The sequence below is a fragment of the Tupaia chinensis genome, unplaced genomic scaffold (assembly GCF_000334495.1).
Source record: "Tupaia chinensis unplaced genomic scaffold, TupChi_1.0 Scaffold150243_1, whole genome shotgun sequence".
Classification (NCBI taxonomy): domain Eukaryota; kingdom Metazoa; phylum Chordata; class Mammalia; order Scandentia; family Tupaiidae; genus Tupaia; species Tupaia belangeri.
Window position 1 is genome coordinate 754,027 of NW_006210084.1, and position 10,723 is coordinate 764,749.

At 39.7% G+C, this 10,723-nt stretch overlaps 1 protein-coding gene across 7 annotated transcripts in view; it reads right to left on the reverse strand.

The window, feature by feature from the left end:
- OFD1 (OFD1 centriole and centriolar satellite protein) overlaps nucleotides 1-10,723 on the reverse strand; it is a 47,258-nt gene that overhangs the window by 22,823 nt on the left and 13,712 nt on the right. For 6 of the 7 annotated variants that reach the window (XM_027769671.1, XM_027769665.1, XM_027769666.1 and 3 more), the window contains 4 exons: nucleotides 8,831-8,938; nucleotides 5,775-5,911; nucleotides 5,034-5,207; nucleotides 1,828-1,934 (listed from right to left, as the gene is read on the reverse strand). In XM_027769671.1, coding sequence (XP_027625472.1) covers nucleotides 1,828-1,934; nucleotides 5,034-5,207; nucleotides 5,775-5,911; nucleotides 8,831-8,938 — 526 coding nt within the window. The remainder of the gene's footprint in view (nucleotides 1-1,827; nucleotides 1,935-5,033; nucleotides 5,208-5,774; nucleotides 5,912-8,830; nucleotides 8,939-10,723) is intronic. The other variant, XM_027769667.1, reaches the window with a different exon arrangement.

Below are 10,723 nucleotides of genomic sequence, written 5' to 3' on the forward strand. Positions count from 1 at the left end.
TAGAGTTCAGATCCTCAACTGCAGACGAGCCATGTCCTGACTGGCTGGCAAGTTGGGGAGATAGGCTTCCGCTTGGTAAGACACTGTCTGTCTCATGAAGGGAATAATTGTTTTTTTACACTTTTGCCATAGGGCACGTGCACTCATAGGAGTGGGGAGGGTAGAGGGAAAGCGAGAAATCACCCCCCGTAAGGGATGCCCAATCCCTTCTACTCTTGAAATTTTGGGCACACATACACATGTGCCTGGTGTGTTTTTAAAGCCTCCCATCTGGAGTCAACTATGTGGGGTCCAGCACCTTAACCTATACCACCTACTGGTCCAATAAATACTTTTAAAAAATGGTGGAAAATGGCCACATACAATGTAGGGGTGAAAGAAAGGTATTAGTAGTTCCAAGTTATAAATAGAACTTAAGCTCATGCTCTTATGTGCTTATCTCTTCTATAGTACTCTTTCTAACTGTGGGATCTAATACAATAAATTAGCCCACAGATATAAAAATTTGTTTCTGTCAATTAATAATCTACTGGTTGAGAGACCAGCTGATGGCATAATGGTTTTGTCACTGGACTCCCACATGGCCAACCATAGATCGAGTCTTGGACCTGGTGTCTTAAAGCTCATGCGGGGTGTGTGTGTGTGCATGCCCGAAATCCCAAGAGGAGAATGGAGGAGAAGGGATTGTGGTGTGGCTATCCCCCCTGGGGGGTGATCTCTCATTTTCTGTCTCTCTGTTTCACCAGTGAGCATATGTGCCATATAGCAAAAATCTCTGTAAAATAAATAAATAATCTATTGATTGAATACCGAACAAAGTGCTAAAAAAGACAGCAAGAGATAGATGGATCAGGGTTTCCAAATACCAAAGAATGGAATGATCTGCACAATGATATTTTAAATCAACCAATTCCCAGGGGAATCAGGTTCCCAGGTGCAGAGATCAAGCCAACCTGAGAAGTGCTACAGAACTCTGAATAGGGTGAAGGTTCTTTGCGTAAGTTCCCTCTACTGGCTCACCGGGAGAGCCATGGAACAATATACTACATTTATTTCACTTATACACTTATAATAGAGGAGTAAAGGAAGTGGAGACAAGGAAGTGATTATAATCATGAACTCCTTATGTCCAGGTTTTATTCCTTTTCTTTTCTCTCTCAGTCAATTTAGCTCTTCAGTATTGCCAAGAAGAGAGAAAGGTAGAATGAATAAAATCTATCGAGCCTATGGAAATGAGAAAACAACATTAATGAAGATGGAGATAATTATCTAATGAACTGGAGTATCTATGGGTGTCATTTAATAAATTTCAAACAGGAAAGTAGGTTTATTGCACAAACTATAGAGAGGTAAGCTTGTTATCCACCCCAGGTTAAACCTGAAGGATGGAACATTTGTGAGCACTTGGAATAAAGGAGTAACACACATGCTTAAAGAAACAGATTCACCCTGTATAAGTCAAGTCATAGCCGCCATGTGGCAGGCCTGGATGTCTGGAATTCAGTTACTAGCCACATATTAAACTACCAGTTCTGAATGAACAGACCCGTGAAACTTATTATTCAAGTATTATTAGCTATTTCCAATTATTTGTCTGGTTTTACTGTGGCCTAATGATAGTTTCTCATTCTGCTTTTCAGCTTGATGTCTAATATTTCAGACACTCACGCTGTTTCTCTGAACCTGTACCTTCTAAAAGTAGGTGCTATCACCTTTTCAATCAAGAATTCTACTTGGCAATTAACATTAGGATATTGAGACATTTACTCAGTAATTCGTTTTCATCTCATTCATTCTGAATATCCAAAATGAAAAGGTATTACTTACAATTCAAAAGCTTCAACTCTTTGCTTCAGCTCAGCTTCTCTACCCCTCAGCAAATCTATATCCTTCAGCAGAATTTGCCTTTGAGCATAAATTTCTTTTGTTTCAATCTGTATATGAAAAGCATTGATTTTTAGCAAGCCAGCTAAAGAAAATAAGACAAATTTGAACTAATATACTGCTTCCTAAATTCCAGACAACAAAGTACAGACATTTAGAGTAACAATTTCACGTTCAAGAGATTCCACTTCAAGGCACATAAAAATATACACCCTTGCACAAAAAACTTATTTCCCCAATGATTGTTAAATTACATTACCTTGTATTCCTACACCTCTTGTCTAATTATTTTACTCAGTTCTTTCACACCTTATAGTTCCTTACTTAAAACTTTAAGTTCTTCAGCAAGAAAAAAATAATATGCATTCAGTAATGAAACTCCAAAAGAATAGAATCCCCATGGTTCTGGAGGTGGTGGTGTCTGGATGTTTCACTTCATGATATAGCAGTAACAAAACATGTTACAAGGCTGACCCACGTGGAAAGGTTCTGTCATCTCTCTGAACATGCCGGTTGCATGTATGCCCATAATCTGGCTGAACTGGGGGGTGGCTGCAGTATGAAGACCTTTGGAGGTGCCTGTCTGTCTCTCTCGCTCATGGGAGAAACTTTAGAAAAAGAAAAGAAAAAGACAGACATAGTCCTCATCTTTAAGGATCTCACAATTTAGTGAGGGAGAGGAAAAACAATCACACTAGGATGTGATGGTTTTCACAGTCAAAATACACGAAAACTACATGCAAGAACAAGGCCTATACAAGTCACTCAGTGGAAGTCAAGAAAGGTATCAACAAGGTCACATTCAAGCTGGTTTTATCAAGGAGAGAAAGGGACAGGCATTCCAAGAGAAGGATAAAGGTATAGTGGTGCTTTTTATGAGGATGACAATCTTTAAAGCCTTCAGATAACCAGTTAATAGGGATCTAGTGTCACCTGTCTGAAGATGAAGTTGTTAGTCTAAACAATCACCTCCAACATTTTGCGGAGATCTGTGAATCCAACATTTTTATAGCAGAAACGAGCCCAATTCCCAGCGGTTATACAAACCTATACAGGGGGTGCACTTAGCGTTAAATAGCTAGGTCTTACTGAGAAGCCCTAAGTGGACACTAGGAAGCTCTTCTACTTTAAACACCTGACTGTAGTAGTTCTGGGAGTATGTCAGAAGCTGCTGCAAATCCGGGCTGTTCTAAGACAGGCCCTTGGGAAAGGAACAGGTTTTTCCTAAAGGAACAGACCCAATCCCTACTGTAGACATCTACTCTGTGCTGCTCCTTGACCTCTTCATTGCTGGTCCAGTCACCTTCCTAGGTGCCAAGTTCAAACGGCCAAGTGGGTGACCCTTGTAGCCCTGGACTCCTCTACTCCAGGGACCTCATCTCTGCTCATGTCTCTGGCTTGTTATAGAAATTGTACATTGCACTGTTTCCAGGTTATGCCTGGAAGCTCTCCCTGTGACTCTGCACTCTTGGTTTATCCTTATTCTCCCACCAGCCAGTCACTCTAGATCAATTCCATGATGACTTCGAGATGACCACAGAGCCCTCCCTTTCGCCTAGGTTAGGAACCACCCAGTCTCTCCTCTAGTTCCCTTCACACCCAGCAGAACCCCAGGGTCTTTAACTACATAAACTGCCTTTCTATTTAAAAAAAATAATTATTTAACTTTGTTATTATTTTTTAATTTGACCAGAGAGAGAAAAAGGGATGAGAAAGCAAGCTGCCAGGTCTGGGACTAGAACCATGTGAGAGTCTGGCACCTTAACCACTGCAGCACCTGCAGACTCCTTGGCTGCCTTTCTGAAGTCAAATCAATTAAGCTCTGCAAAGTTTCACTCCCCAAGCACCTCTCTCTCTCCACCTTCATCGAAACGGAAGATAGAGATACTTCTGAACTGCAAATCCTCTTGAGAGGTGGAACAGAAAATTCACTTAAGAGCACTAGTTTGGTCTTGACCCCCTCAATGTGGCTTGCCCAATCCTCTCTGCTTTAGAGAACTGCTCTTCCCTTGCCCACAAACAGCTTTTCCACCTCAAGTGTCTCCTCAACCCTGCCCCCTAACCCTCAAATCTGCCAGAAAACACGGAACTTATTCAGTGTGTCTCCTGATTCCAAAGTGGACACGCACCTCCTTGGTTCTTTCCTTTCCACCAGTCTTGGAGGAAGTCCACATATCCATTCAAGGCCACACTTCTATTTGTACTCTTGGCCCCAGTCCCTACTGCTCCTCTAGGATCTTATTCCATCAACTGACACATCTTATTCTTGGAGCTTGAGCCAATCTACTAACAGCTGCAGGAAATAGCCACTCAGTAAACTATTTTTAAATGTTACCTCCTGGTGCTTGTGAAGTCTCTCAAGGGTTTCCTTTTCCCGAGAAATAAGGGCTTCAGATTTTGCTTGACAAACTTTCTCAAACTCAGTCCGGAACTCAGCTAATTCTTTCTCATACTTTCTTTTCTCTTCCATTTTAATTTTTGCTATTTCAGTATCTTTAAAATACTTCAACTGCAAATCAAAAAAATGAAAATAATAGTTACTATACTAAAGAAATAGTAATTATCACTCTGTGCCTTAACCACTGCAGCACCTGCAGACTCCTTGGCTGCCTTTCTGAAGTCAAATCAATTAAGCTCTGCAAAGTTTCACTCCCCAAGCACCTCTCTCTCTCCACCTTCATCGAAACGGAAGATAGAGATACTTCTGAACTGCAAATCCTCTTGAGAGGTGGAACAGAAAATTCACTTAAGAGCACTAGTTTGGTCTTGACCCCCTCAATGTGGCTTGCCCAATCCTCTCTGCTTTAGAGAACTGCTCTTCCCTTGCCCACAAACAGCTTTTCCACCTCAAGTGTCTCCTCAACCCTGCCCCCTAACCCTCAAATCTGCCAGAAAACACGGAACTTATTCAGTGTGTCTCCTGATTCCAAAGTGGACACGCACCTCCTTGGTTCTTTCCTTTCCACCAGTCTTGGAGGAAGTCCACATATCCATTCAAGGCCACACTTCTATTTGTACTCTTGGCCCCAGTCCCTACTGCTCCTCTAGGATCTTATTCCATCAACTGACACATCTTATTCTTGGAGCTTGAGCCAATCTACTAACAGCTGCAGGAAATAGCCACTCAGTAAACTATTTTTAAATGTTACCTCCTGGTGCTTGTGAAGTCTCTCAAGGGTTTCCTTTTCCCGAGAAATAAGGGCTTCAGATTTTGCTTGACAAACTTTCTCAAACTCAGTCCGGAACTCAGCTAATTCTTTCTCATACTTTCTTTTCTCTTCCATTTTAATTTTTGCTATTTCAGTATCTTTAAAATACTTCAACTGCAAATCAAAAAAATGAAAATAATAGTTACTATACTAAAGAAATAGAAATTATCACTCTGTGGCTAGGTTTAATATTAATGCTCTGTCCAAACAGATATTTAATTCCCCTTTAGTTTCACCTCATTCCCTGTGCCTGCAGGATTCATTCAAAAGGCATCAACACTTGGCATCAATTAAAATAAAAGTAACATGCACAACAGCATAGTATTGCCCCCTTTTTAAAAAATTTGCTAGGGGACACGTGCACTCGCTGAAAAGAGAGAGAAAAGGAAAGTGGGAAAAGCCCCCTGGGGATGGCCACACCACAATCCTTTTTCCTCTACTCTCCTCTCAGGATTTTGGGCATGCACATGCCCAGCATGTTTTTCAAGCCACCAGGTCCAGGACTTGAACTGCACAGCCAACTACATGAGATCCGACTGCCTTAACAACCATGCCACTGGCTGGCTCTAGTATCCCATTCTTTAAAAATGGTTCTAGATATTCTCCCATATCCCTAAGATGAAGACATTAGAAAACAAGCAAAAATATCACTTTTGTTAAGAGCAACAAAATAAAGCTTACCTTTTGACACATTTCTGCCTGAAGCTGCTGTTCTATTGCTCTCTTATGTTCATTTAACTTTATTTCTAAAGACTCTAACTTTGGACGCTGAGGGTAAGCATCTGCAAACTGATCATCAATAAGCCGAAGCTTGTCAGCTATTAAAAAATAACACATCAAATTAGGATATTATACATGGTCAGTTGCCCAGAAAGTCAAACATCTGTGCAAAATTAAAAAGTATACTTGGGAGAAAGTGTAGGGATATCTGTGATTTATGCCAATATACTCTGAAACATTGACATGAATTAATGGGTGGACAGATAAGTGATGAGAAAAGCATAATTCAAATTTAATGACAGAATTTAGGTGGTGGATATACAAGTGTTTACTGTAAAATCATTTCAACTTTCCTGTAGGTTTGAAAAATCTTCATAATAAAATGTTGGAGGAAAAACAAGCAAATACAGCTGAAGTCTGAAAACACTGATGTCTTTTTCCAGTCACTAATACCAAGGCAGAGAACTCTTTTTATTGGACTCTGATTCAAGTAGACATATACATTCAAGATTATGACTTCAGAAGAATCAAAGATCATGTACTTCAATTCTTACTTCACAGGTAAGGAACAAATGCTCAGTTAAAGTGACTTCCAGAAGGTTAAGCAACTACAATAGCAAAACTGGGAATAACGAAGTCTACTGCCTCTTGCTCATGCAAGTGCTCCTGCTAGGAGGCCAGTGACTCTTAAACCGTGGATCAGAATCAACCATGTAGAAGAGTGCAAACCAGCACCTACAGTATAATCTCAACCAACCAAGACCCACCAAGAAAGTATGTGCAAAAGAAAAAAGGCTGGCAGTGTTTGGCTCTGGTCAGCATAACAATAGGTTTTTCCAGCTACTTTTTTGTATTTTCAGAAGACTCTGTAACTGCTGGCTAGGACTGGACTCTCTAGCTACATGTGGGCACTTGAAACGTGGCCTATCCAGATGGAGATGTGCTGAGACCAGCAAATGGCGTAATGTTGTAATAATATACTGGCTATATTGGGTTAAGTAAAATAAATTAAATTAAACCCATTTATTTTTACCTTTTTAAAATGACTACTAGAAAATTTTTAATTATGGATGAGGCTCGTGCAATGGATAGCACTGCTGTATAATAAACAGTGTAATGTTTCTAATTAAATTAAACCTATGCTTAAAGGCCTAGTTACACAATATATTTTGTACAAATTATAAACTTCTTAATCTTATGAGTTATAGTCACTGGACTCCCACATGGTCGACTATGGTTCGAGTCCTGGACCTAGAGGTTTGAAATTCAAGCTGGGTGTGTCTGTGTGCCCAAAATCCCAAGAGGAGAAGGGACTGCAGCATGGCCATCCCCCTGGGGAGTGTTTTCTCACTTTCTGTCTGTCTCTCCAGTGAGCATACGTACCCTATGCCAAAAATATCTCTAAAAAAATAACCAAAACAGGGACCAGCAGTTAGCGTAATGGCTATGTCGCTGGACTCCCACATAGTCGACCGCGGTTCGAGTCCCGGACCCAGCGGCTTAAAACTCACACCGGGCGCGTGTGCGCGTGTATCCCAGATCCCGAGAGGAGAATGGAAGAGAAGGGACTGCGGCGTGACCATCCCCCCTGGGGAGTGATTTCTTGCTTTCTGTCTCTCTATCGCTCTCTGTCTGGCGAGCGCAGGCGCCCTATGGCAAAAACCTCTCCAAAAAAAGAAAAACAAAACAAAACAAAACAAATGGAGATGTGTTCTAAGTATAAAAGACATAAAAAAACTTCAAACACAAAAAAATTATTATATAAGATATAATAAAATCTTATTTTTTTAAATACTATTGGGCTGTCAGGAAAGTCATGACACATTTTTGTACAGAAAAGCAGAAAAACATGTCGTGACTTTCCCAACCACCTAATAAATACATATTGCAATAATATACTGGCTATATTGGGTTAAATAAAATACATTAAATTAAACCCATTTATTTTTACCTTTTTAAAATGACTACTAGAAAATTTTAAATTATGGATGAGGCTCGTGCATTGGATAGCACTGCTGTATAATAAGCAGTGTAACATTTCTAATTAAGTTAAACTTACACTTAAAGGCCTAGTTACACAATATATTTTGTACAAATTATAAACTTCTTAATCTTATGAGTTAAAAAACACTACTACTATTAAACAGTAAGGAAGGGCCAAGAAATTGTCAAAGTCCACCATTTGAAACAGGGGTTTCTCATGGCTACTGGGCAGAGACCCACCAAGCAGAGTGTTACTACAGAAAGGCTGTGGATCGCACATAGCTCCAGACCACAGACCAGGCAACATGGATTCAAGCAGTGGGTCTCATCCAGATTGGGTGTTTCCAAGTTGCTCTTCCTCTGAGGACCTCAGCTTCCTTAACTTAAAATGAAGTGATGACAGATCAGCAGATGGCATAATGGTTATGTCGTGGAACTCCTACGTAGTCCACTGTGGTTCAAATCCCGGGTCCAGCAACTTAAAACTCACACCGGGAGTGTGTGCATGTGGTGCACAAGATCCCAAGAGGAGAAGGGACTGCGGCATGGCCATTCGCCCTGGGAGGCAATTTCCCGCTTTCTGTCTCTGTCTGGCTGGTAATCACACATGCCCTACAGAAAAAAAATCTCTCTTAAAGAAAAAAAAAAAAAAAAAAGAAGTGATGAGCCAAAGACTTCTCTAGCTTGCTGTGAAGCAAACAGTCTATGATCTTTGAACTTAGTGGCTATAAACTAAACTTAGACAAGACATGAGGAAGAACCTTCCAATAAGAGAGGCTGAATCCAACAAATGATGAATAATATGAGCCTTTGGATCCCTGCTTGATCTGTTCAATGCAGCCCTGGCAGAGAACAGTAGAGATCAATTCCTTGTCCCTTTTAGGAACACAGTTCCAAAAGAAATGAATTTCCCTTCCACCTGCAGGTTGTACCCTTCTAGTTCAAAGAACACTTACACAGAAAGATAAATGGGCAATTTCTTTCATTTGAAAAGAAACAGCCAAACTGAAATGAAGAAAAAAGGCTATAATTACCAAGGGAGTTCTTGCTAGGGAATGCTGGACTTGTCTGAGTTTCCATATCACAGCTCTCTTTAGCCTGATGATATTCTGCCAGTTCTTTTAAGAAAAGCATAAGAAAGCCTAAAAAATACAGTATATACAGTTTTGTTTCAGGACGTTCTTCCATTCAACCATTGTTCAGTCACTATTTATACAATCTTAGTTTTATAACATTATCATTATCATTTTTTTAACATTATCATTTTTTCACACCAAATATCCTTTAAGAGTAATTCTGGAGAAAAGGTCTTTCCACCAAGTATGATATAAAACCTAAAGGAATAAGGAGGAATTTTTAACAACAACAACCAAAAAAAAAAACCCCTAAAAACCAGGGGCTAGCAGGCGCTATGGTGGTTAAGGTGCTGTACCCCATATGGCCAACTGCAATTTAAGTTCCAGACCCAGAAGATTGAAAATCACACTGGGTGCATGTGTGTGCATGCCCAAAATCCCAAGAGAAGAGTGGAGGAGAAGGGATTGCAGTGTAGCCATCACTCCTGGGGGTGGGGGTGACCTCTCACTTTCTCTCTGTTTCTCTCTCCATCAAGTGCACACACCCTATTGCAAAAACCTAAAAAAAACTATTATATGACAAGAAACAAAGATGTCTGTTGCGATCTTTTGCCCATTTCTTTTAGTTGGGTTGTCTTTTCAGTGTTGAGTTTTAGGAGTTCTTTGAATATTTTAGATACAAGTTCTTTATCAGATAGGTGTTTTGTAAAGGTTTTCTCCTAGTCTTTAATCTGTCTTTTCATTCTTTTAACAGTGTCTTTCACAGAGATATTAATAATAAAATCTAACTTATCTCATCCCCAATATATCATCTTGAAACCCAAGATCACATAGATATTCTCCTATTTTCATCTAGAAATTTTATAGTTTTGCATTTTACATTTAGGTCTATGGTTCATTTGAGCTAGTATTTGTGAAAGCTTCAAGGTCTGTATTTGGGTTCACCTCTGTGCCTATGAATGTCCAACTCAGCAACATTTGTTGGAAAAAAAACATCCTTCTTCTATTTAACTGTTTGTACCTTTATAAAAAAAATCAGTTGACTATATTTGTGTCAATCCATTTCTGGACTTTCTAATTCTCTCCCACTGATCTACATGTCTATTGTTTTGCCAAGTTAATGATTTCCATGTTCAGAAAGCAAAGGGTCAGTGTTCAAATTTTCTACCCTCATCCAAATTTTATGCCCATCAATTTCTAGGTAACATTATCTCTAAAAGGAAAATATTAGAGATGGGAAGAATAAGTGAGTAGAACCTAGGGAAAAAGTACTATGGCCATTCACAGCACTGCATCCCCAGAGTGTAAACACAGGAAGATAAGACCAGAGGTCTCTGAGTTGGGGACAGACAACAGTTAGATACAAAATATCTTCCTGTATGTTTTCTAATGGTCTGAATTTCTTAATAAGAAGTCATCAAGTTTTAAAATAATTTTATTTTAATGGTAATTGCTTTTTGTTAGCAAAGAGTTCTACCCAAGTTTTGGAACTTTGGTGCCTGACATGTCTGCTACTCATAGCTTTGACTTCCAGAAATACTGGGATGCTGGACAAAGCTGGTAAGGGCTGATGGCCAGATGTCTGAACCAGAAACATTTAAAGAGATTGTGTAAAGGCAAAAACTTAAGTTTAAGGATAGTATACCTACAGTCCATAGAGTATTTCTCATCCCTTCAAGCCCTAAATTTTCTTCTGAAATAAGAGTTAAGCAATAAATACTAGTTATATATATCTAGATTGGTACTGTCTAATATGCTGGCACTAGTCATGTGTGGCTAATTACATTTAAATGGAAAGTTTGCTTCCTTGGTCACACTACCACTTTCCAAGTGTTCAACTGCCACACGACG